At 36.9% G+C, this 27,114-nt stretch overlaps 1 protein-coding gene across 9 annotated transcripts in view; it reads left to right on the plus strand.

Annotated features, from left to right (window-relative positions):
* The window catches only part of dock4b (dedicator of cytokinesis 4b), a 313,423-nt gene that overhangs the window by 270,585 nt on the left and 15,724 nt on the right, over positions 1-27,114 (plus strand). For 4 of the 9 annotated variants that reach the window (XM_062064465.1, XM_062064473.1, XM_062064468.1 and 1 more), the window contains 6 exons: positions 1,180-1,299; positions 1,522-1,643; positions 7,958-8,078; positions 10,551-10,650; positions 18,186-18,295; positions 22,520-22,592. In XM_062064465.1, coding sequence (XP_061920449.1) covers positions 1,180-1,299; positions 1,522-1,643; positions 7,958-8,078; positions 10,551-10,650; positions 18,186-18,295; positions 22,520-22,592 — 646 coding nt within the window. The remainder of the gene's footprint in view (positions 1-1,179; positions 1,300-1,521; positions 1,644-7,957; positions 8,079-10,550; positions 10,651-18,185; positions 18,296-22,519; positions 22,593-27,114) is intronic. The other 5 variants (XM_062064467.1, XM_062064470.1, XM_062064472.1 and 2 more) reach the window with 3 other exon arrangements.

Here is a 27,114-nt window from a genome sequence, read left to right on the forward strand (position 1 = left end):
TTTTAAACCCACCTATTCAGTTTTTCATTCTGTTTTTGTTTCCATGGTGAATAAAAACAAACACAAACCACTTTTAATTATTTTTTTTAACCTAAACTGAGATTTTACAAAATGCTAATGCTATTTTATGAAATAAAAATGTAAAATACATTTATTCTTTTTCATTTTTTCATTCCTAATCTGAGATTTTTCAAAATTGAAATACTATTTTCTAAATTATTTATTTTTTAAACCCACCTATTCAGTTTTTCATTCTGTTTTTGTTTCCACGGTGAATTAAAACAAACACAAACCACTTTTAATTATTTTTTGATCCTAAACTGAGATTTTACAAAATGTAAATGCTATTTTATGAAATTAAAATGTAAAATACATGTATTCATTTTTTTTTTCATTGTGTGTTTTTACACAGGGAATAAAAACAAACACAAACCACTTTGAATCCTTTTTTGATCCTAGTCTGAGATTTTTTAGACAAAAATTTTTAAAAATATATTCTTTCATTTTCATTTTTCCATTCTGTTTTTGTTGGTGAATTAAAACAAACACAAACCACTTTGAATTATTTTTTTATTCTAATCTGTGTGACTTTAAACGTTTTTCATATTCAAACTGTTGCGTTTGACCAGATGTTCCTCCAAGTGGGATGTAAAACGCTGGTCAGTCCCAAGTTCCTTAGATGACATATAAACTGATCTCAAATGTACCACCAAGCACAGGATAGGTATTTTGTAATTTATTGTCAAATATTTGAGAATAGAGACCAGCCTCGAACAACACATACGAATGCGTAGCCCAAGTTGATCTGACAACATCCCGGAATGCACTCTCCTCTTCAATATCTCCCCCCCCCGCCCTCACGGCCGCACAGATGCCCATTGTGTCCGTTATCTCAAGTCGGCCCGAGAAGGGAAGCAGGGAGGACTCCTCTTCTCTGCCTCCTACTTCAAGGCCGTCCACAGTGCAAGCACTTTGTCATGAGACGATCAAAACAATGAAAAGAGTACAAGATGGAACATTAGCTATTTAAAATATGACTATAGAAATATAGAAAGAAGTAACTCTTAATTATGGATAAATGTGAATATATGCATCCGTCAAAACATAAATTTTTTCTGGTGTGTCTAAACTATTGACAGGCGTCCATTTTTCAAACATTAAAGATGTCATTTGTTGCAGGCTCACATTCTGGAGTACGGCCTGGCGGTCCACGAGAAGGTGGTCCCCCAGGACATGAGGCCCCTGCACAAGAAGCTGGTGGACCAGTTCCATCTCATGAAGTCCAGCCTGGGCATACAGGTTTGTGCCACATCATTAAAAAAAGAAGAAGGAAAAAAAAAAAGACTTAAACAGACTCTTATTAATGAATAGCTATTTGTGAGATGGAAAAAAAATCCACTTGCATAACATCATTTCCCTGAAAGTAATTAACTGACGTCTTCCCCTCATTAAACACATTTTTCAGCGCTCGTACGAGAAAGCGTGTCATCACGTGCAGTTCTGCTCTTTTGTCCCCCCCAGGAGTTTCCGGCTTATGTCCGTGCAAGCCCGGTGCACTTCACCAATGGAAGCCCGCGTACGTGCAGGAACTCGGTGCCCAGCATCATCAGCCCGGACGGCGGCAGAGTCGCCGCCAGACGAAGGTGAGGACCTGGGATTTGAACCCAAAATGACTTGCAAGACACGTTTCCACCAAGGTTTATAATAATAATAATAATAATAATAGATTTTATTTGTGAAAAGCACTTTACATTGACTAAACAACATCAAAGTGCTACAAAAATCAAATAAAAAGATAATAAAAAATAAATAAAAATAAAAACTAGAACAGCCAAATAGCTAAAACTAGTATGCATAAATCTAAAAAAATGCTTTTTTAAAAAGAAGGCTTTATAAGCCTTTTTTAAAAGCATCCACAGTCTGTGGTTCCCTCAGGGGGTCAGGGAGAGCGTTCCACAGACTGGGAGCGGCGGAGCAGAAAGCCCGGTTTCCCATTGTTCATAGACTACAGTTAAATACTGCTCACAAAATTTTTTCGATTATAGAAACAAGCACGTTTTGAGTCGATATGAGTCAGTTTAGCTCGCAACGGGACAAAAGTAAAGTTATTGAGGTATGTCGGGGGTCGGCAACCCGCGGCTCTTTAGCGCCGTCCTTGTGGCTCCCTGGAGCTTTCTAACAGAATGTAAGAAAATGGAAAAAGATGGGGAAAAATATATTTTTATTATTTTAATATTTTTTAATATGTTTTAAAGTGGGTTCTGTAGGAGGACAAACATGACACAAACCTTCCTAATTGTTAGAAATCCCACTGTTTATATTAAACATGCTTCACTGATCAGAGTATTTGTCGAGCGCCGTTTTGTCCTACTAATTTCGCGCGGTCCTTGACCTCACCGTAGTTTGTTTACATGTACGACTTTCTCTGACACTGCCACAGAAAGACGTGTTTTATGCCAGTCATTTGTCTCGCTTTGTCCACCAAACGTTTTGTGCTGTGCGTGAATGCACAAAGGTGAGCTTTGTTGAAGTTATTGACTTGTGTGGAGTGCTAATCAGGCATATTTGGTCAAGCTAATCGATGCTAACATGCCGTTGAGGCTAGCTGTATGTACATATTGCATCATTATGCCTCGTTTGTAGGTATATTTGAGCTCATTTCATTTCCTTAACTTAATGTTCTCGGTGTATTTAATTCATATTTGCATTATCTGTGTGTAATCTTGGCTGAAATTTCTGATAGTTGTTGGTGGTACATGTTGTTCCAGACCACAGCAAATGTTACCCTGCTTGCAAAGATTGTAATATCCATTAGAAGAAGACAGCCTACCGTTTCCTTACACTTGGACACACACATCTACACATTTCTATACCTTTGGCCATTCTAAGCCAGTCATTTCCAGGAGTTATTCAAATTCAAGATTTGCGTCAGCCTGCGGCACATAGTCATTTTGATAGTAGGCTAATAAAGCTAAAATAGTCACTTACATCATGTCGCCTTCATTATAACACTTATGGCTGCGATAAAATAACATTATTTGTTGGCTAACGTTATAAAAGCTAGGGGTTGTTTCTTGAATATGACAGATTTATAACATTAAATGCAAAATTCTACATTACAATTGTAAATGTTTGGTTTTATTCTATTGGTCCATTTTTTTGACAGGGAATACAAATATTAATTGTTTTTTTAACTATATTAAAATGTATTTAAAAAAGCATATTTTTATAACTAGAATGTAAAATACATTTTAATTTTATTTATTTTCATGCTTTTGTTCTGTATTTGTTTACACATATAGGCTGAAAGAAAATAAAAACAACTGCTTTGATCTTTGGCAGATTCTTAACATTACATTGTATAATTCTAAAATATGTTTGTACATATTTGGTTTTATTCTGTAGGTTCATTACACAGGGGGAAATGAAATGTAAAATTACAATCAAACGTTCCATGAAATATTAAAATCTAAAAATCGAGAGGAACCAGATGAAGTGGTTCGGGCATCTGGTCAGAATGACCCCCAGACGCCTCCCTGGGGAGTTGTTTAGGGCGCGTCCGACCGGTAGGAGGCCACGGGCAAGACCGAGGACACGTTGGGGAGATTATGTCTCCCAGTTGGCCTGGGAACGCCTCGGGATCCCCCGGGAGGAGCTGGACGAAGTGGCTGGGGAGTGGAAAGTCTGGGCTGTTCTGCTTAGGCTGCTGCCCCCGCGACCTGTACCTCGGATAAGCGGAAGAAGATGGATGGATGGATAAAATTAAAAAATAATAATAATAATTGAAAAAAATACTACAATTTAAAATGACACATTTTCTTTTTTTTTATTATTATTTTTTTAAATTAATTTACACATTTTCAATTAAAATGTAAAATTACCAAATAATTTAATTAAAATATAATATTGCAAAAAGTTTTGAAATGTAAAAATTTAAAAAAAATACAATGTCAACTGGAAAAAAATATATAATTGAAAATAAATTGTAAAATTAAGCATTGATGTTTTAATGTAAAAAAAAAAAAAAAAAAAATAGAATGTAAAATTACTCATTTTAATCCATCCATTTTTTTATATCGCTTATCCTTACTAAGGCCGCAGGTAAGCCTAGCCCCTGGCAGGGCACATAAGGACAAACACACAAACTGTGAAATGACACATGAAAAGGTCAAATTGAAATATATCATCACATTTCTGGTCACTGCAGTTTTGCTTGCAAAGGTTATTCGAAAAACACAAACCGCTATAAATCCTTTACTAATCCTAATCTGTGAAAATTGAAATTAGCACCAATCTGAATAAACATTTTCAATAATTGTAGATTGTAAATGTTTTTTATATTCACTTTTTTTTTGGACCATTTTGAGATCATTCCGATCAAATCGCTTACATTATTTCACATTTAGAACCTTCACAGGATTTCAAATAGTTCTCCATTTTTCCTGAACGTCATCTTTACAGACCAACACACAACGTGCCTCACTTTGCCACTTTGGTTCCGTAAATTACAGGAGGCCTTGTCTTTTTAGACTCAGACAAACTTTATTGATCCACAAGGGAAATTGTTCCACACAGTAGCTCAGTTACAAAGGATGGAAAGGATAATGCAGGTATAAAGTAGACTAAAAATGTACCATAGTAGCAATATAAAATATAACATATATGTAATATTTTCATATTATATATACAGTATATAATATATACTGACATATTATATTCCATCCATCCATCCATTTTCTACCGCTTGTCCCTTTCGGGGTGGCGGAGGGTTGCTGGAGCCTATCCCAGCTGCATTCGGGCGGAAGGCGGTGTACACCTTGGACAAGTCGCCACCTCATCGCAGTATTATTGTCAGGTTCAAACACTGATGACATCTATTAAACAAGACAAGAGGCAAAGAGTTAAACAGAGACAGAATTAAATTTGGACTCAATTAGGGATGTCCGATAATGGCTTTTTGCCTATATCCGATATGCCGATATTGTCCAACTCTTTAATTACCGATACCAACCGATACCGATATCAACCGATATATACAGTCGTGGAATTAACACATTATTATGCCTAATTTGGACAACCAGGTATGGTGAAGATAAGGTACTTTTTAAAAAAATGAATAAAATAAAACAAGATAAATAAATTAAAAACATTTTCTTGAATAAAGAAGAAAGTAAAACAATATAAAAACAGTTACATAGAAACTGGTAATTAATGAAAATTTGTAAAATTAACTGTTAAAGGTTAGTACTATTAGTGGACCAGCAGCACGCACAATCATGTGTGCTTACGGACTGTATCCCTTGCAGACTGTATTGATATATATTGATATATAATGTAGGAAGCAGAATATTAATAACAGAAAGAAACAACCCTTTTGTGTGAATGAGTGTGAATGGGGGAGGGAGGTTTTTTGGGTTGGTGCACTAATTGTAAGTGTATCTTGTGTTTTTTATGTGGATTTAATTTAAAAAAAACAAAAAAAAACAAACAAAAAAACGATACTGATAATAAAAAAACCTATACCGATAATTTCCGATATTGCATTTTAACGCATTTATCGTCCGATAATATCGGCAGACCGACCTGGAACCTCTTACAGTGTCACCCACGCTCTGCCAAAAGATTGCACTCCTCCTCCTTTATTTTATTTGACTTTCTCCCCCCACCTGACAACAGCTGCTTCCAGAGGGAAGTGGGTCGTAAACAGCGTTGCCTTTGGTTACCGAACAGTTCAAAAGAAGAGGTCGTAAAATAGTTCAAAAAGAGTTCCATAAAATAGTTCAAAGAGAAAAAGAGTTTGTCTGGAAATTGGGCAGATCCTGCCATCTGTCCGCTTTGAAGTCACAGTGGAGTTTTACGAGCCTTCCTCCTGGTAGGCCCCAAAGACAGCTCCCGTCTCCCTGCCTGCCAGGAACACAATGTAATACAAAGCTTTTGTGATCATTTAGAAACAATTATTCTAACAATTATATTGTATTATTATATCATATTTTTATATAATATATAAATATATAACATTTATATTATACTGTGATAAGTGTGACCAGTAGATGGCAGTTAAACATAAGAGATACGTGTAGACTGCAATGTGACTCAAGTAAACACCAACATTTTATATGTTCCATTTAAATATGCACTATATTGTTGTTTTAATGTTTGTTTTTTAATGTTATAGTGCAGGGGTCACCAACCTTTTTGAAAGCAAGAGCTACTTCTTGGGTAGTGATTAATGCGAAGGGCTACCAGTTTGATACACACTTCAATAAATTGCCAGAAATAGCCAATTTGCTCAATTTACCTTTAACTCCATGTTATTATTAATAATTAATGATATTTACACTTAATTGAACGGTTTAAAAGAGGAGAAAACACGAAAAAAATGACAATTAAATTTTGAAACATAGTTTATCTTCAATTTCGACTCTTTAAAATTCAAAATTCAACCGAAAAAAAGAAGAGAAAAACTAGCTAATTCGAATCTTTTTGAAAAAATTAAAAAAATAATTGGTAATTTTTCCTGATTAAGATTAATTTTAGAATTTTGATATGTTTTAAATTGGTTAAAATCCAATCTACACTTTGTTAGAATATATAACAAATTGGACCAAGCTATATTTCTAACAAAGACAAATCATTATTTCTTCTAGATTTTCCAGAACAAAAATTTTAAAAGAAATTCAAAAGACTTTGAAATAAGATTTAAATTTGATTCTACAGATTTTCTGGATTTGCCAGAATAATTGTTTTGAATTTTAATCATAAGTTTGAAGAAATATTTCACAAATATTCTTTGTCGAAAAAACAGAAGCTAAAATGAAGAATTAAATTAAAATGTATTTATTATTCTTTACAATAAAAAAAAATAATTTACTTGAACATTGATTTAAATTGTCAGGAAAGAAGAGGAAGGAATTTAAAAGGTAAAAAGGTATATGTGTTTAAAAATCCTAAAATTATTTTTAAGGTTGTATTTTTTCTCTAAAATTGTCTTTCTGAAAGTTATAAGAAGCAAAGTAAAAAAATTAATGAATTTATTTAAACGAGCGAAGACCAAGTCTTTCAAATATTTTCTTGGATTTTTAAATTCTATTTGAGTTTTGTCTCTCTTAGAATTAAAAATGTCGGGCAAAGCGAGACCAGCTTGCTAGTAAATAAATACAATTTAAAAAATAGAGGCAGCTCACTGGTAAGTGCTGCTATTTGAGCTATTTTTAGAACAGGCCAGCGGGCTACTCATCTGGTCCTTATGGGCTACCTGGTGCCCGCGGGCACCGCGTTGGTGACCCCTGTTATAGTGTCTTACAGTATATGGAAAAAAAACAGTACGACATATATAATATTTTGCTGCAATTATGTATTTTAATCATGGAAATCCATAAAAACTGTGCAACTTAAAAAAGAGTCGATCAGTCTTTAGTCACTTTAGTCTTCCATCACTTCCTTTGTCCTCTTCTTCGCTTGCAACTTTTCCGTGTCGTCCTTCCACCTCAAACGCCACTTTGTGCTTCTTCCGTTCTCCCCCACCTGAGCGCCACCTGAGTGAGTGTGTGTGTGTGTTGTGTTCAGTGACCCTGTCGCGCTGTCTCCCTGCGACATTCTGCCTCCACAGTTTGATCCCAGGGGGAAGCGCCCCACAGGAAGATACTGCCTGCCTGGCATCCGCCTCTGTCTGACATTTCCCATTTTGTCTCTTTTGAGTTGTTATTTTTTTTGGATTTCAACCTTCAAGCAAACCTTTTTTTGTTTGTTCTCTATAAAAACGCCATTTGCTCGGAGGAGGCTGTGATTATCTTCTTCCAATCTGACATTTTCCTCCTATTTATGTCTTCTTCCATGTCTTATCTGTCTCCTCGCTCTGTTCCGGTGAGTCTCTAAGCGGCTTTATTTTTGTTTTCGTTGCATGCATCTTCACAATAACGCATGTTTATGTCGATTTTTTTTTTCTTTATCAATGCAGCCTGCGCAGCTACCCGGCGGTCAATCGCTACTCGTCCTCCTCGCTGTCCTCCCAGGCGTCCAACGAGGTCAGCAACATCACGGGGCAGTCGGAGAGCTCGGACGAAGTCTTCAACATGCAGGTACTTGAACGCACCACGATTCAAAGCTGCGTTGGTTGAGAGTTGGGGTGACGGGTTACGTGTTAGCAGTATGTGTTAGCGTTATACAAACCCCGTTTCCATATGAGTTGGGAAATGGTGTTAGATGTAAATATAAACGGAATACAATGATTTGCAAATCCTTTTCAAGCCATATTCAGTTGAATGCACGACAAAGACAACATATTTGATGTTCAAACTCGTAAACTTTATTTATTTTTTGCAAATAATAATTAACTTAGAATTTCATGGCTGCAACACGTGCCAAAGTAGTTGGGAAAGGACATGGCCTTTCCTTTTAACAACTCTCAGTAAAGGTTTGGGAAGTGAGGAGACACATTTTTGAAGCTTCTCAGGTGGAATTCTTTCCCATTCTTGCTTGATGTACAGCTTAAGTTGTTCAACAGTCCGGGGGTCTCCCTTCTGCTATTTTAGGTGCCACACATTTTCAATGGGAGACAGGTCTGGACTACAGGCAGGCCAGTCTAGTACCCGCACTCTTTTACGTTGATGTAACACGTGGCTTGGCATTGTCTTGCTGAAATAAGCAGGGGCGTCCATGGTAACGTTGCTTGGATGGCAACATATGTTGCTCCAAAAGCTGTATGTACTTTTCAGCATTAATGGTGCCTTCACAGATGTGTAAGTTACCCATGTCTTGGCCACTAATACACCCCCATACCATCACACATGCTGGCTTTTACACTTTGCGCCTATAACAATCCGGATGGTTCTTTTCCGACGTCCACACTTTCCAAAAACAATTTGAAATGTGGACTCGTCAGACCACAGAACACTTTTCCACTTTGCATCAGTCCATCTTAGATGAGCTCAGGCCCAGCGAAGCCGACGGCGTTTCTGGGTGTTGTTGATAAACGGTTTTCGCCTTGCATAGGAGAGTTTTAGCTTGCACTTACAGATGTAGCGACCAACTGTAGTTACTGACAGTGGGTTTCTGAAGTGTTCCTGAGCCCATGTGGTGATATCCTTTACACACTGAGGTCGCTTGTTGATGCAGTACAGCCTGAGGGATGGAAGGTCACGGGCTTAGCTGCTTACGTGCAGTGATTTCTCCACATTCTCTGAACCCTTTGATGATATTACGGAGCGTAGATGGTGAAATCCCTAAATTCCTTGCAATAGCTGCTTGAGAAAGCTTTTTCTTAAACTGTTCAACAATTTGCTCACACATTTGTTGACAAAGTGGTGACCCTCGCCCCGTCCTTGTTTGTGAATGACTGAGCATTTCATGGAATCTACTTTTATACCCAATCATGGCACCCACCTGTTCCCAATGTGCCTGTTCACCTGTGGGATGTTCCAAATAAGTGTTTGATGAGCATTCCTCAACTTTATCAGTATTTATTGCCACCTTTCCCAACTTCTTTGTCACGTGTCGCTGGCATCAAATTCTAAAGTTAATGATTATTTGCAAAAAAAAAAATGTTTATGAGTTTGAACATGAAATATGTTGTCTTTGTAGCATATTCAACTGAATATGGCTTGAAAATTATATGCAAATCATTGTATTCCGTTTATATTTACATCTAACACAATTTCCCAACTCATATGGAAACGGGGTTTGTAGTTGGTGTCAGCGTTTGCGTAAGGCAGGGGTGTCAAACTCGTTTTCATTGAGGGCCACATGGCAGTTATGGTTGCCCTCAGAGGGCCGCTTTTAACAATGAGTAATATATGAATATACATGTGTTAAGAATTAGCATTAGAGTGTGGTGTTAGCAGGCTAGTTGTTGACATTAAGGTTGTTTTGTACCGTTATTATTAGGTTTAGGGTTACTTTTTAGCGTTAGGGATTAGTGTTAGCGTTAGAGTTAAGTGTTAGCGTTAGGTTTAGGGTGAGAGGTTAGGCGTTAGGATTATGGTTTGGTGTTAGCAGGCTAGGACAGTAGACAGACATTTCAAAGGGGATGGGAGACCAAAATATTGTTGTATTACTCTGTGGACCATGTGGACAATTTGTGTTTCTGAGAGCATAGACATTAGCATCATATTTTGGTCTTAGTGTGTTCTCGTTCGAGTTAGGGTTAGTTTTTAGCATTAGGGTTAAGTGTTAGCGTGAGTAAGGTGTTAGTAGGCCAGGTATTAGCGTTAGAGTTAGGTGTTAGCATTAGGTTTAGGGTTAGAGTTAGTTAGGAATTAGCATTAGAGTTTAGTGTTAGCATGCTAGTTGTTGATGTTAAGGTTGTTTTGTACTGTTATTAGGTTTAAAGCTGGGGTAACCTGTAAACAGGCTGTGTGTTAGTGTTCCAGTTAGGGTTGCTTTTTAGCATTAGAGTTAAGTGTTAGGTTTAGGGTGAGAGGTTAGGCGTTAGGATTGGTGTTAGCATGCTAGGACAGTAGACAGACATCTCAAAGGGGTTGGGAGACCAACATATTGTTGTATTACTCTGTGGACCATGTGGATAATTTGTGTTTCTGACTCTTTAATGTTAGTCTTTGTCCCATGTACAGCCCAGTCCGTCTACCTCGAGCCTGAGCTCCAACCATTCTGCCTCGCCCAACGTCACCAGCTCAGCGCCCTCCAGTGCCCGAGGTAAAACTCGCATCTGTGTTTAAATGTACAGCCGGGCCCTTTTAGCCAATCAGAAGCCTGAAAAAAGTCATTTCTGATTAACGGCAACACTAGGACTAAATTGTGTTACATGCTGGATGGATGCAGTTCCACTCCAGTCCTGTATGGGGCAGTAATGCATTTTGAACGGTCTTGTTCGATTGTAGCTCCCTCTGCTGGATCTAAAAGGTCACTGCCCCTTTGTGGCCCCAATTCAAACAGACTTTAATGATCAAAAGTAAAAATGAATGAACCAATTTGCACCTTTGTCTTGTTTTGCACCAACATGTAAAGTATAATATAAGCATTTAAAGGCTTTATTTTGCTAAACAACTCTTTTAACATAGGCAATAAAGCAAATTAAATAGACACGCAATGAAATATGGAGTGATAGCAATTTAACTAATGTGATTTAAAACATAGCCAAATTATATAAATAGGCAAAAAACTAATAATTTCACAAACACAGCAAAATGCATGTACAAAACCCAAAACAAGTGAAGTTAGCACGTTGTGTAATTCATAAATAAAAACAGAATACAATGATATGCAAATTATTTTCAACTTATATTCAATTGAATAGACTGCAAGGACAAGATATTTAATGTTCCAACTGAGAAACTTAATTTTTGTTTGCAAATAATCATTAACTTAGAATTTAATGGCAGCAACACGTTGCAAAAAAGTTGGCACAGGGTCATTTTTACCACTGTGTTACATGGCCTTTCCTTTTAACAACACTCCGTAAAAGCCGGCGGCGTTTCTGGGTGTTGTTGATAAATGGCTTTCGCTTTGCACAGTGGAGTTTTAACTTGCACTTACAGATGTAGCGACAAACTGTCGTTGCTGACAGTGGTTTTCTGAAGTGTTCCTGAGCCCATGTGGTGATGTCCTTTACACACTGATGTCGCTTTTTGATGCAGTACCGCCTGAGGTATCGCAGGTCCGTAATATCATCGCTTACGTGCATTGATTTCTCCAGATTCTCTGAACTTTTTGATGATATTACGGAGCGTAGATGGTGAAATCCCTAAATTCCTTGCAATAGCTGCTTGAGAAAGGTTTTTCTTGAACTGCATTTGTTGACAAAGTGGTGACCCTCGCCCCGTCCTTGTTTGTGAATGACTGAGCATTTCATGGAAGCTGCGTTTATACCCAATCATGGCACCCACCTGTTCCCAATTAGCCTGTTCACCCGTGGGATGTTCCAAATAAGTGTTTGATGAGCATTCCTCAACTTTCTCAGTCTTTTTTGCGACCTTTCCCAACTTCTTTGTCACGTGTTGCAGGCATCAAATTCCAAATGAGCTAATATTTGCAAAAAATAACGTTCTCCAGTTCGAACGTTAGTTATCTTGTCTTTGCAGTCTATTTAATTGAATATAAGTTGAAAAGGATTTGCAAATCCTTGTAATCTGTTTTTATTTACCATTTACACAACGTGCCAACGTCGCTGGTTTTGGGGTTTGTACATTTAATGCAAAACTCTACAGAAAAAATGCCTGTTTTTATGATTAATGTCCTCACTTCCTGTCTTTAAGCCACGTGCATGAAACAGCAACCTCTTAAAGCATCACTTGGCCCCAATGCAAGCTGTCTGTAACGCTGAACCGTAACAATAAACTCATCAATCTTCACGTTTACCCTAATCCAGGGGTCACCAACCTTTTTGAAAGCAAGAGCTACTTCTTGGGTAGTGATTAATGCGAAGGGCTACCAGTTTGATACACACTTAAATAAATTGCCAGAAATAGCCAATTTGCTCAATTTACCTTTAACTCTGTTATTATTAATAATTAATTATATTTACACTTAATTGAACGGTTTAAAAGAGGAGAAAACACGAAAAAAAAAGACAATTAAATTTTGAAACATAGTTTATCTTCAATTTCGACTCTTTAAAATTCAAAATTCAACCGAAAAAAAGAAGAGAAAAACTAGCTAATTTGAATCTTTTTGAAAAATTTGAAAAAATAATCTATGGAATATCATTAGTAATTTTTCCTGATTAAGATTAATTTTAGAATTTTGATAACATGTTTTAAATAGGTTAAATTCCAATCTGCACTTTGTTAGAATATATAACAAATTGGACCAAGCTATATTTCTAACAAAGACAAATCATTATTTCTTCTAGATTTTCCAGAACAAAAATTTTAAAATAAATTCAAAAGACTTTGAAATAAGATTTAAATTACATATTTAAATACAGATTTTCTAGCTTTGCCAGAATATTTTTTTTGAATTTTAATCATAATAAGTTTGAAGAAATATTTCACAAATATTCTTCGTCAAAAAAACAGAAGCTAAAATGAAAAATTAAATCAAAATGTATTTTTTATTCTTTACAATAAAAAAGATAAATTTACTTGAACATCGATTTAAATTGTCAGGAAAGAAGAGGAAGGAATTTAAAAGGTAAAAAGGTATATGTGTTTAAAAATCCTAAAATCATTTTTAAGGTTGTATTTTTTCTCTAAAATTGTCTTTCTGAAAGTTATAAGAAGCAAAGTAAAAAAAATAAATGAATTTATTTAAACAAGTGAAGACCAAGTCTTTAAAATATTTTCTTGGATTTTTAAATTCTATTTGAGTTTTGTCTCTCTTAGAATTAAAAATGTCGGGCAAAGCGAGACCAGCTTGCTAGTAAATAAATACAATTTAAAAAAATAGAGGCAGCTCACTGGTAAGTGCTGCTATTTGAGCTATTTTTAGAACAGGCCAGCGGGCTACTCATCTGGTCCTTACGGGCTACCTGGTGCCCGCGGGCACCGTGTTGGTGACCCCTGCCCTAATCTGTACCAAAATGTAGCACAAAACACAAACACAACCAAATGCATGTGCATTTAATTCAAAACTCCATAGAAAAATTGCCTGTTTTAAGATTAATGGCCTCACTTCTCTTTTAAGCCACCTGCAAGAAACAGGAACCCCCATAGAGCATCACTTGGCCCCGATGCAATCTGTCTGTAACGCTCAAATTGAACAATAAACTCATCAATCTGCACATTTACCCTAAAAATGTAACTCAAACCGCAAATAGGCAACCGAACACATGTGAATTTAACGCCAAACTGCATTAAAAAAAAGCCTGTTTCTATGATTAGTGACCTCACTTTATGTCAGCGGTGTCCAAAGTGCGGCCCGGGGGCCATTTGCGGCCCGCAGCTAATTGTTTATCGGCCCGCCACACATTCTGCAAAAATTGCAAAATTGATAGTATTGCAAAAATAAAAATAAACATTTAAAAAAGTGAAATGAGGTGAAATCTAACGATAAAAAGTTGCAATGTTGACACAAAGCTGCCATGCAGGCTGTTTTTTTTTCTTTTGTCTTTCTTTATTTTTCTTTTTTTTTTGCCATTGCTCCAAAAAAAAAAAAGACAAAAAATCTATGTTATAATGAATTATTGACCTATTCATGGCTCCAATTACTTCAAAAATTTCACTTTAAAATGTTTTATGTGGAAAAAATATTGCATATATTGTGTGGTTGCCATATAAAAACATCAAAGTTTTCTTTGACAAAAGAGCATAAAAACAAACAAAATAATAGTTCATACGTAAAATCGACAGATATATCTGAAGTTGATCTCGTTACTTAAGTGTTGAAAGTAAAAAAAAAACTAATAAAAATGTATCACTTTATGAGTGGGGGACCTTTTGGATCCCAAACATATTTAGTGGGATTTTATTAATATTTTCACTGATTTCTCAAAAATATTAAAGAATTAAAATCAATGGTGTCCTGCATTATTGATCTTTTAGAGCTCTAATTACTAAATACTGCATATTTCCAGTTTTGCTTTAAAAAACAAAGTTGTCTTTGACAGAAAATCAACCTGAAGTTGATATAGAGATTTACAATATTTACAATAATAATAATTTGACTTATTTTTAACGTTTTAATGACTGAGACCCTTTATGGTCCCCGGGATCTCTAAAGGTTAAAAAAAAAAAAAATCCATATATTTTGTTATGGTTTGAAAATGAAAAATATCAAAATGGCCCCCGCATGCTTACATTTTTCCGTGTGCGGCCCTCAGTGGAAAAAGTTTGGACACCCCTGCTTTATGTCTTTCAAGCATGTGCAAGAAATAGCAAACCTCTTAAAGCAGCATGAGGCCCCAATGCAAGCTGACTATAGCGGTTCAAACGTAACAAAAAACTCAGCCATCTTCACCTTTACCCTAATCCGTGCCAACATGTAGCACAAAACACAAACAAACGTGTGAATTCAATGCAAAACTGTATAGGAAAAAAAACGGTTTGCAGGGAACAGCAACCTCTTAAAGCATCTCGCGGCCACAACGCAAGCTTTCTGTAACGCTCCAATGTAACAATAAAGTCACCAATCTGCACTTTAACTTTAATATTTACCAAATTGCAACACACAACCAAACACATATGACTCTAATGCAAAAGTCCATAGAAAAAATGCCTGTTTTTAAGATGAATGTCCTCACTACTTCTCTTTTAAGCTATGTGCAAGAAACAGCAACCTCTCAAAGCATCACTTTGCCCCGATGCAAGCTGTCTGTAACGCTCAACCGTAACAATAAACTCACCAATCTGCACCTTTAACCTAATCCAGATTTGGGCAAATTTCAATCCGTTCTACACATTTTTTTTTAGACCTTTAACATCAAAACCCTTGCCGCCATTATGATGTGCAGTGCTGTTTTTAAATGGCCGCAAGTCTTGAACTACAGAAAGTTTTTCAATGGTCGAAATCTGCACTTTTGGCTGTTATAGGAGTTATTACGGTAATCTACGTCACAGCAGCTCAGACCAGGAACAAACCAGAGTGGGCGGGGTTTGTTTTCAGAGCAGCCAGCCCGAAACGCGTGTGTCAGAAACCGACGCGGAAGCAGATTTTCACGTAATAATAAATCATATTGTAGGTGTTTATTACACTTTGCATTGATATTTTGCTGTTTTTTTTTTTTACATTTTTGTTGTTTTGCTTCATTGTAAAAGATACACAACTATTGAGGAGCTGGTCTGAGAAGCAAAATATGTACATATGTTGTTAATATTCAGTGTTTTATTGTGCATAGTTAATATTTTCAATCCCACTTTCTTTATTTTAAGGTACATTTTGGGTGTCCCATTCAGGAAAAAACTGTAAAATTTGATTTTGTTTTTTTGAGGTGGTACGGCATAACTTTTTTAGAATTCTATCTAGAGATGTCAGGCCGATAAATGCTTTAAAATGTAATATCGTAAATTATCGGTATCGTTTTTTAAATTTTTAAATTTTATTTATTTATTTTTTTTAGAATTAAAAAAACTTAAAAAACACAAGATACACTTACAATTAGTGCACCAACCCAAAAAACCTCCCTCCCCCATTTACACTCATTATTAATATTCTGGTTCCTACATTATATATCAATATATATCAATACAGTCTGCAAGGGATACAGTCCGTAAGCACACATGATTGTGCGTGCTGCTGCTCCACTAATAGTACTAACCTTTAACAGTTAATTTTACACATTTTCATTAATTACTAGTTTCTATGTTACTGTTTTTATATTGTTTTACTTTCTTTTTCATTCAATAATTTTTTTAAAATTTATTTATCTTATTTTATTGTATTAATTTTTTAAAAAAGGACCTTATCTTCACCATACCTGGTTGTCCAAATTAGGCATAATAATGTGTTAATTCCACGACTGTATATATCGGTATCGGTTGATATCGGTATCGGTAATTAAGAGTTGGACAATAACGGATATCGGCAAAAAGCCATTATCGGACATACCTAATTCTATCGGACATTGTGACTTTTGATATTAGTGTTCCTGAAATAAAGGGACCCAAACACAGCAGGGGCCGTACTTATCAAGCTTCTTAGAATTACTCCTAAGAAGTCTGCTAAGAGTTGACTTAAGAGTAAATAAATTATTGGCTGAAAGCTGCACTTAAAAGTTAGTTATCAAGCGTCTTACTCACACTTTCAGCGAAGTGTAGGACTGAATCTTAAGTGTCACACTCAGAGCTGAATTACGACATTACTATGTGCCGTAAACGCAATTTTAGGTGACGTCATTTCTGTGTCCATAGAAATGACCAATCACGGAAGGGAATCCGTTGTCTAAGAATAAAGAAATATCTGATAATATTTAAGTGGACAATGGGAGTGTATATTTTGACAATAAACTACAAAATAATACAAAACAAACTAGTCCCCGCCGGCACTCACGCTACCGCTCCCTCTCTTCTCTCGCCCACACACTCACTGACGTCACTCACCTCACGGCCACACACATACGCTACTGTCATAACATTTTCTTTCCAATTCATTAATTAGGCAACTAATTTGAAACTGGTGTGGGTGGCTCTATATATACTAGCCCACTGCAGACACATGCAGAAATCAACAAGGAATCGAAAAGTATTAAATCTGTGACAAAAATAATATCCGCTCTGTCTAAACGATACCATTTGATCAGCTGCTCGTCATCAAAAAAAACAACAACATTGTTCCGTTCCCTGAACGTTGGCGCACGTCTCTCTCGCCTCAGTGCCATCCCCTGCTGGCAACTCCTAACCACTTAAGACACCTCTGAAGGTCTCTTAAATATCGTGGAGAGTAGGAGTGATTCTTAGACTTAAGAACGTTGATAAAAAGCTTTTATTCTTAAGTTTGAGAGTAGGACTAAATTTCGCAAATTCTCAGGACTTAAGTGTAAAATGGCACTCTAAGAAGCTTGATAAGTACGGCCCCTGATTTGTACAGCTAATTGTGTACATATAATTTATACACATTGGCCCCCCAGATACATTTCTTCTCTCAATGTGGCCCCCGGGTCAAAATATTTGCCCTAATCTGTACCAAATGTAACACAAAACGCAAACGCAACCAAACTCCTGTGAATTTATTGCAAAACTCCATAGGAAAAATGTCTGTTTTAAGAATAATGTCCCCACTTCTTGTCTTTCAAGCCACGTGCGGTAAACAGGAACCCTTTAAACCTCCACATGGTCCCGTCTGTTAAGGTTAGAGGCAAGATTGACATCTGGCGATACGGGCGGGCGCATGAAATACGACAACCGGGACGGCAGGATGAAAAGTTGGGCGCTGAGAAACGGAGCGAATACAAAGTGAGCCCGGTGCAAGATTGCAGCACGGTGGCGTTGAACCTCTTGGACCTCATTACGGCGCTCCCTTCTCTCGCCCCTGCTCTTATCACGCCATATTTCTGCCCCGCTCCAAGTCATAAAAAGGTACCAATATACGGCGACGTTTATGGACGCGTAGACGCTCCCCTTTGGCGGGCAGCTGGCGGCCCCTGGCTCGCCGTAAAGCCCGCCGTGACTTACTGCTTGTGTGTTATTATCGGGGGGGGGGGCGGAGCCAGCCGTGCGTGGTCACGTGAGGCCGTGAAATACGCTCGCCGTGGCCATTTCTCAGTGAGCGTCCGCCGCGAAGTCTATACAGTCTTAACGCCGCCCCCGCCGCTCTGTTGCGTCTTCTCGCTCTGACTGTTGGCCGCCCACTTGCTGCAGGTTCGCCGCAGATGGCGGAGAAACACAAGCATTCCAGAGAGAACGCCTGCCTGTCTCCCAGAGAGAGGCCTGTCAGCGCCATCTTCCCCAACCCTCTGGACCCCACGCAGGTCAGCACTCGCATGCACTACACAAATTACATGTCAGCAATAATTATCGAGAGCTAATAAAAGGCACTTTTTTTTGCACAGACATTCGCCGAGTTAACAATATTTTATACTCTAACAGAGCTGCTATCATCCAAAACTCCTGACAGTTAATGTTAGATAGATAGATAGATAGATAGATAGATAGATAGATAGATAGATAGATAGATAGATAGATAGATAGATAGATAGATAGATAGATAGATAGATAGATAGATAGATAGATAGGTCTTTATTGTCATTGCACAAGTACAACGAAACTTTGTTTTCAGCCCAAACCCGTTCAAGATTAGACAAACAAACAGTGTACAGGGTTACAGAACAGGAACGCTGATGGGTTGCCAAAGGAAAAAGATGAGTAAAAAAATACAATCGAGACTGGGCTCCTAAGGGGGCCTAGCCTGGAGTGGGAAAAAACCTCCATGCAATGCACACATAAACACGTTACATTTAATCACGACAACTCGCAACAGAGGGGCGGGGGGTTGGGGGCCCTGGAGGTCGACTGCTGCTATGAAGCGCTGCCGTCCGACCATCACCCCGAGGGGAAAACAAGCGGTGGTGAAGGCGTGGGGTGGAGGAGGGGGGGGTGGGGGGGGGGTGCGTGTGTGCCCAATTGTCTTGGGTGTGATGATGTAATGTTTTTTTAGACTGAGGCCGATCTGCAAAAGTTCGACTCCAGGTGTCGTTGCGGAGGGAGGGAGGTCCAAAGCGTCCATCATTGAGGTGTCCTCGCGAGGTGTTTTTCAGAACAGCCTGGCCCTGTTTCCACAGCGTCAAGGCCATTCGAAGGAGTCAAATCGTAGATTACGACGTTTGTTTTCCGCGAGCAGACAAAACAATGACTTGTCTGTTCTGTTCGTCCATGCTGGGCGCTCTCAAATTCAATTCAATTAATGTTACCGTTTTAAATTAAATTAAAATGATGAAAAAAGCAAGATTGATAAGTGCACTTTGATGAACTGGACTGACTGGTGCCAGCTCGCTAGCTTGCATGAAAACAAGAGACATTAACGTTTTTTCCCCGTTAAGTAACGTCATACCTCATTTTAAACCTATGTAAACACATTACTGTCAGAGCAACTAAGACACAGGTGTCAAACTCAAGGCCCGGGGGTCGAATCTAGCCCGCCACATTATTATATGTTGCCCGCAAAAGCCTGGAAATACAAACCCCGTTTCCATATGAGTTGGGAAATGGTGTTAGATGTAAATATAAACGGAATACAATGATTTGCAAATCATTTTCAAGCCATATTCAGTTGAATATGCTACAAAGACAACATATTTGATGTTCAAACTGATAAACTTTTTTTTTTTTGCAAATAATAAAAATAAAAATAAATAAAGTTTATGAGTTTGAACATGAAATATGTTGTCTTTGTAGTGCATTCAACTGAATATGGCTTGAAAAGGATTTGCAAATCATTGTATTCCGTTTATATTTACATCTAACACAATTTCCCAACTCATATGGATTGGTTTGTAATATGCGTTAATAAAATGCTTAATTTTTTCTTACTAAATATATTTGTTCTTTCCCTTTTGACATTAAAAATCATGTACTGCATGCTATAGCATATATTTTAAAATGCAATATTATTAAAATTAAATATTATATTATCATGTATTCCAAAAAATGTTTTTTTGTTCAAATAAAGATAAATACTGTACTTAAATATCTGCTTGACTTATGATTTAAGAATAAATTATCAATCAAATTATAGACTGTAAAATTGACAATAGATTTTAGGGTTAAATTCACCGACTAAGTTTTTTACCGTAAAATCAACTTTGGTACTATTTTTTTCTATATACAATAAGACACTAAAACGTGAAAAAACTAACAAAAAAAGCTTTAAAACAACAAGATTTTACGGTAAATATTTTTTTTTATTTTACCGCTAAAAACAGTGGTATCGTTTTTCCATTCCATTCCAATTATTCAAGTTTTTTATATGCTGTAAAAAAAAAACCACTGCTCTTACTGTAAAATTCTGGTGACTGAGCTGCCAGTTTTTTAAAGTAAACTTTCAATATTGTGTTTTATATATATATATATATATATATATATATATATATATATATATATATATATATATATATATATATATATATATATATATATATATATATATATATATATATATATATATATATATATATATATATATATATATATGGCATCGCCACAGACTTCAAAGGCGGACCTGTGCAAATTTTCAGGATTTATGCAGATTCCAAATACAGATCAGCAGGTACCAGAAGTTAAGAAAAGTTGCTTTTGCATAATATTGCGAAACAAAACGCAAGATAATATATATATATATATATATATATATATATATATATATATATATATATATATATATATATATATATATATATATATATATATATATATATATATTCATATATTACTCATTGTTAAAATCGGCCCTCTGAGGGCAACCATAACTGCCCTGTGGCCCTCAATGACAACAAGTTTGACACCCCTTAACTAACATATTCAATTGTGCACATTGAACCTACAAGCTGTGCTCTCTTTGAACAGAGTGATCATTCTCTACTTTTACGGTGCGTTCAAGGACCACTGAACAGAGTAGGACACAACGCCCGCCAGGAATAATGTATAATAACTGTAGATTTTTTTTTGTCATGCACTTTTCATTTAAATAAGTCCTAAAGTGCTACAGTACAAACAGATATTGGAAACAATAAAAGCTTCGCCATTAAAACAGATACAATACAAAGACTAAAACACTATAAGTAAAGCATAAAAAACATAAAACATGCTAAATACTTTTCTAACAGTGTCTATTTATTTCAGTTATTCACAAAAAATACTGGTCAAAAGTTTTCAGTGTGTGTATCAGTACTTTTTGAGCACATTCAACAAAACCGCAATAATAATAATTTTGGTCACAATATCTGTGTTACCATATCTGAGTTTCCATATCATAGTTTTTTTTTACTTGCAAAGTGTTTTTTTTCTTTGCAGAAAATAGTTTTTATACTTGTGAATAGTTTTTTTTACTTGCAGAAAATACTTTTTTATACTTGTGAATTATCTTTTTACTTGCAGAAAATGTTGGTTTTTTTTACTTGTGAATCGGTTTTTTTACTTGCAGAAATGTTTTTATCCGTGTGAATTATCTTTTTACTTGCAGAAAATAGTTTTTTTTACTCGTGAATAATTTTTTTTACTTACATAAAATTGTTTTTGTACCTGTGAATTGTTTTTCTATTTGAAAAAAAAAGGTTTATACTGTTTTCTTAATTGAAGAGAATAGGACTTTTTTTACTTGCTAACAATTGTTTTTATACTTGCAAATCGATTTTTTTTTTTTTTTTACTTTAATAAAAATATATATTTTTTATTTGACAATTGTTTATTTATTGAAGAAAATACTTTTTTTTTACTTGCAGAATATTGTTTTTTTTTACTTGGGAATTTATTGAAGAAAATTAGTTTTACCTGCAGAATTTTTTTTTATACTTGCAAATAGCTTTTTTACTTGGAGAATTTTTTTTTTTTTAACATACAAAATATTGTTTTTATAATGCAAATAATGTTTTTCTTTAGAGAAATGTTTATTTTTTATTTTTTACTTGCGATTCTTTTTTTTCTTGCAGAAAATGTTTTTTCTACTTGCAAATCGTTGGGCGTGAGTAAAAACATTTGTGCGTTTGTGGACTTTTTGGCAGTAATTTCCCGCCAGAGACAACACTTTTGAGACATATTTATTTGAAAACGTGTCCATCTTTCCAGCTGTGTGGCAGTGAAACAGCAATTGCCTGTGCTTTGAAACATGCCAGCAAAGAACATTTAGTGCTTCAGCGCTCGCATTTATTGCTGTTTTATAAGGATAGCCTTCACTCAAGTCTTCTTTCACAAACGACAAAAAAATGTTGCAGAAGGGTTTTTGTGCTCGGCGTGGAAGGATGGCCGTGCACAACCGAGCTCTGAAAGGAGGAAAAAAAACCACAAAATGAATACGTTTGCTTCTGGAGGCCATTCGCCTCCCCCGCACTTCACCTGCTGTTTGAAGCACGGGGGATGTTGTTGACAGTTGGCTTCTAATGGAAAATTGATTTAAAGACACTTTGCTGCAGCTTCTCCTGTAATTAGAATTATTTCTGTCTTGAAAATGCTGATTTAGACACATTTTGTGTACGTGTGTGCAGAGGGCGGCTCCTCATCACATAGGTGATACCACTCTACCCCGCAGTGACCCCAACCTCTCAGCTCCAGACAAAGGTAAAGCACGTAACGACACACCTGTATATGTCTCGTCTTAATCCAATGTGTGATGGTGTATGTGTAGGGCTCATTAGATGGCGGCTGTCATAAATATGAATTAGTCGCCTTTTTGCTCAGCGTTGTTGTTGTTGTTGCAGAAAATAGAATGCTCGTGTGCACAATAGAACGGCATTCCTGCGAGAGAATTAGCGTTCGCGGCGGAAACAGCACGCTTCCTCGCCGCCTGCGACGCGGTAATGCATGCAAAAGTAATGCAGCGAGAGCTCGGCGAGCAATATGCTAACCTGACACCTTTAGCGGCGGCGTGCTGTCATTCCAGTAACGACATTGAGCCGGCGAAGGCGGGAAGGTTTTGTCTCCTGCATGAAAAAACACATTGTAATTGTGGTGGTGTTGTCGCACTCAGCGACGCCTCATTTGCATGGACTAGAACGCACATCACGGCATTATCATCCTCTCGTGTTGATATTTTCACGTACATGTTTTTGCATCAAAGTCATCTCAAAATCGGAATCAGCTTTATAGTGAATTATATTTGATATAGCGCTTTTCTCTAGTGACTCAAAGCGCTTTTACATAGTGAAACCCAATATCTAAGTTACATTTAAACCAGTGTGGGTGGCACTGGGAGCAGGTGGGTAAAGGGTCTTGCCCAAGGACACAACGGCAGTGACTAGGATGGTGGAAAGTTCTACCAACCGAGCTATACCGCCTATATTATTATAAGTATATTTAACACGCAAGGAATTTGACTTGGTGGATTGTGCTCTCTTTGAACAATAAATATTAACAATTAACTAAATATATACCGTCATTTCCGGACTATAAGCTGCTACTTTTCCCCCTCGTTCTGGTCCCTGCGGCTTATACAAGGGTGCGGCTTATACAAGGGTGCGGCTTATACAAGGGTGCGGCTTATATACGGCCTGTTCTTCTCCGACACCGACGGAGAGGATTTCGGTGGTTTTAGTACGCAGGAGGAAGACGATGACACAATGATTAAAGACTGAGTTTTCATATAGGCTGGTTATTTTGATAACGTACAGGCGAGCACTTTGTATTACTTTGCACTAGGGATGTCCGATAATGGCTTTTGCCGATATCCGATATGCCGATATTGTCCAACTCTTTAATTACCGATACCGATATCAACCGATATACAGGTATACAGTCGTGGAATTAACACATTATTATGCCTCATTTGGACAACCAGGTATGGTGAAGATAAGGTACTTTTTAAAAAAATTAATCAAATAAAATAAGATAAATCAATTAAAAACATTCTCTTGAATAAAAAAGAAAGTAGAACAATATAAAAACAGTTACATAGAAACTAGTAATTAATGAAAATTTGTAAAATTAACTGTTAAAGGTTAGTATTATTAGTGGACCAGCAGCACGCACAATCATGTGTGCTTACGGACTGTATCCCTTGCAGACTGTATTGATATATATTGATATATAATGTACGAACCAGAATATTAATAACAGAAAGAAACAACCCTTTTGTGTGAATGAGTGTGAATGGGGGAGGGAGGTTTTTTGGGTTGGTGCACTAATTGTAAGTGTATCTTGTGTTTTTTATGTGGATTTAATAAAAAATTAAAAAAAAAAAAAAAAAACGATACTGGTAATAAAAAAACCGATACCGATAATTTCCGATATTACATTTTAACGCATTTATCGGCCGATAACATCGGCAGACCGATATTATCGGACATCTCTACTTTGCACCGTTGTATTATTTGTACTCTGCACGAATGCTGTTCGCCATGTCAAAGATGTGAAAGTTTGATTGAATGATTGAAAGATTTATAGTTAATAAATGGGACGCTTTGCGTTCCCAAACAGTCATCTCTGTCCCGACAATCCCCTCCGTGGTAGCAGGAACCCCTATATACTACGCTAATTACACATCAAAACCCTGCGGCTTATAGTCGGGTGCGGCTTATATATGGATCAATCTGTATTTTCCCCTAAATTTAGCTGGTGCGGCTTATAGTCGGGTGCGGCTTATAGTCAGGTGCGGCTTATATATGGAGCAATCTGTATTTTCCCCTAAATTTAGCTGGTGCGGCTTATAGTCAGGTGCGGCTTATATATGGAGCAATCTGTATTTCCCCCTAAATTTAGCTGGTGCGGCTTATAGTCAGGTGCGACTTATATATGGAGCAATCTGTATTTTCCCCTAAATTTAGCTGGTGCGGCTTATAGTCAGGTGCGGCTTATATATGGAGCAATCTGTATTTTCCCCTAAATTTAGCTGGTGCGGCTTATAGTCAGGTGCGGCTTATAGTCGGGTGCGGCTTATATATGGAGCAATCTGTATTTTTCCCTAAATTTAGCTGGTGCGGCTTATATTCAGGTGCGGCTTATATATGGAGCAATCTGTATTTTCCCCTAAATTTAGCTGGTGCGGCTTATAGTCAGGTGCGGCTTATAGTCAGGTGCGGCTTATATATGGAGCAATCTGTATTTCCCCCTAAATTTAGCTGGTGCGGCTTATAGTCAGGTGCGGCTTACATATGGAGCAATCTGTATTTTCCCCTAAATTTAGCTGGTGCGGCTTATAGTCAGGTGCGGCTTATAGTCCGGAAATTACGGTATGTGTACAGCTCCACTAATGGACATTGGAGTGTTACTTACAAAGGCAAAATTAAAAGTATTGCTAGAAACATAATTTTACATGGGACTTTATTGTATTATATGTATAGTACACAACCGTTCAAACGTTTGGGGTCACATGTAAATGTGGTTATTTTTGCAGGAAAAGCACTGTACTTTTCAATGAAGATAACTTTAAACTAGTCTTAACTTTAAAGAAATACACTCTATACATTGCTAATGTGGTAAATGACTATTCTAGCTGCAAATGTCTGCTTTTTGGTGCAATATCTACATAGGTGTATTTCCAGCAACTATCACTCCAGTGTTCTAATGGTACAATGTGTTTGCTCATTGGATCAGAAGGCTAATTGATGATTAGAAAACCCTTGTGCAATCATGTTCACACATCTGAAAACACTTTAGCTCGTTACAGAAGCTACAAAACTGACCTTCCTTTGAGCAGATTGAGTTTCTGGAGCATCACATTTGTGGGGGTCAATTAAACGCTCAAAATGGCCAGAAAAAGAGAACTTTCATCTGAAACTCGACAGTCTATTCTTGTTCTTAGAAATGAAGGCTATTCCACTAAATTGTTTGGGTGACCCCAAACTTTTGAACGGCAGTGTACATGTTCCAAAAAGTATATTTAAATATGTAAAAAAAGGAATAAGTATTCAAAATAATCTAGTTTGGTTACGCCATCATGAGCGCAACACAAGGTTGTAAAAGTTTCAACTACAATTCTAAATAAGATGTCAAAAGCAAACTGAAGTCAAATACACACAGCTTAAAGATTGATCAATACCTATTTATGATGATTTATCAAAATATAAAAGAAATATACCTGAACCGAACGCTCATGATGGTTACACCAAAAAGTATCGCTATGAATCGCGTTTTTCCAAATTTTTGGGGGCATTTTCATGCTATTTCCAAGCATCTCCTTTTTATTATCGTTGATTTTAAATGGTCAAACTAATGCATATTATATATGCATGCCCTAGTAAACCAAAGAAAAGTCATATTTATTTTGATTGTTACATTTTGAAGTACATTTGTGCAGGTGGGTGCGGATGTACCCATTACCAGAGCTGTACACATAAACAAGTACTTAAAGGGGAATTTTGCCTATCGTTCACAATCCTTATAAGAGACAAGATAATGAAAGTTTTATTAATTTTCGCTTTCTAACATATAAAAAAATTGGCTCGTTCTTGGTGGCTAGCAATGCAGCTAGTGGGAGCAAACATTTGTACCACTAAATCACTTTAAAAATGCGTCAACCGTCAACAATACTTCATTTACGTTTCTGTAACTTGTATAATAACCAAGTAGTAGCGACATTGTTGTTGTAAGAGCGAACACTCTTTTTCTAGCATAGTAACACATCGGCGTGCCACGGTATTAGCCGTAAGAGCTAACTACGGCAAGTAGGGGTGTAACGGTACGTGTATTTGTATTGAACCGTTTCAGTACGGGGGTGTCGGTTCGGTTCGGAGGTGTACCGAATGAGTTTCCACACGGACATATTAAGTAGCGTGACGCACGTTGTGTAAACAATGCACACCGAGGCACGACACACGGCATGCTAGCAGCTAACGGGCTAGGATAGACTGACCATACGTCCTCTTTTCACCGGACATGTCCTCTTTTGCGGAGCTGTCAGGGCGGAGTTTCTTAAATGCCTCGAATGTCCGGCATTTTGAGTTAGGGTTGCGTGTATTTTCAATGTACGTTCAGGGTTAAGAAGGGGTTAAAAACAAAACAAATTGTGTGCGCAGCAGCATTGGTGAGCAGAGAGTTATGATAAACGCGCATGCGTCGCCAGGCTCTGCTTTTTATCCATAGATTTATCAGATTTAATTTTTTAATTATCTATAGCAGGGGTGTCAAAAGTGTGCCCCGGAGGCCA

The sequence above is a fragment of the Entelurus aequoreus genome, linkage group LG12, assembly GCF_033978785.1.
Source record: "Entelurus aequoreus isolate RoL-2023_Sb linkage group LG12, RoL_Eaeq_v1.1, whole genome shotgun sequence".
Lineage (NCBI taxonomy): Eukaryota > Metazoa > Chordata > Actinopteri > Syngnathiformes > Syngnathidae > Entelurus > Entelurus aequoreus.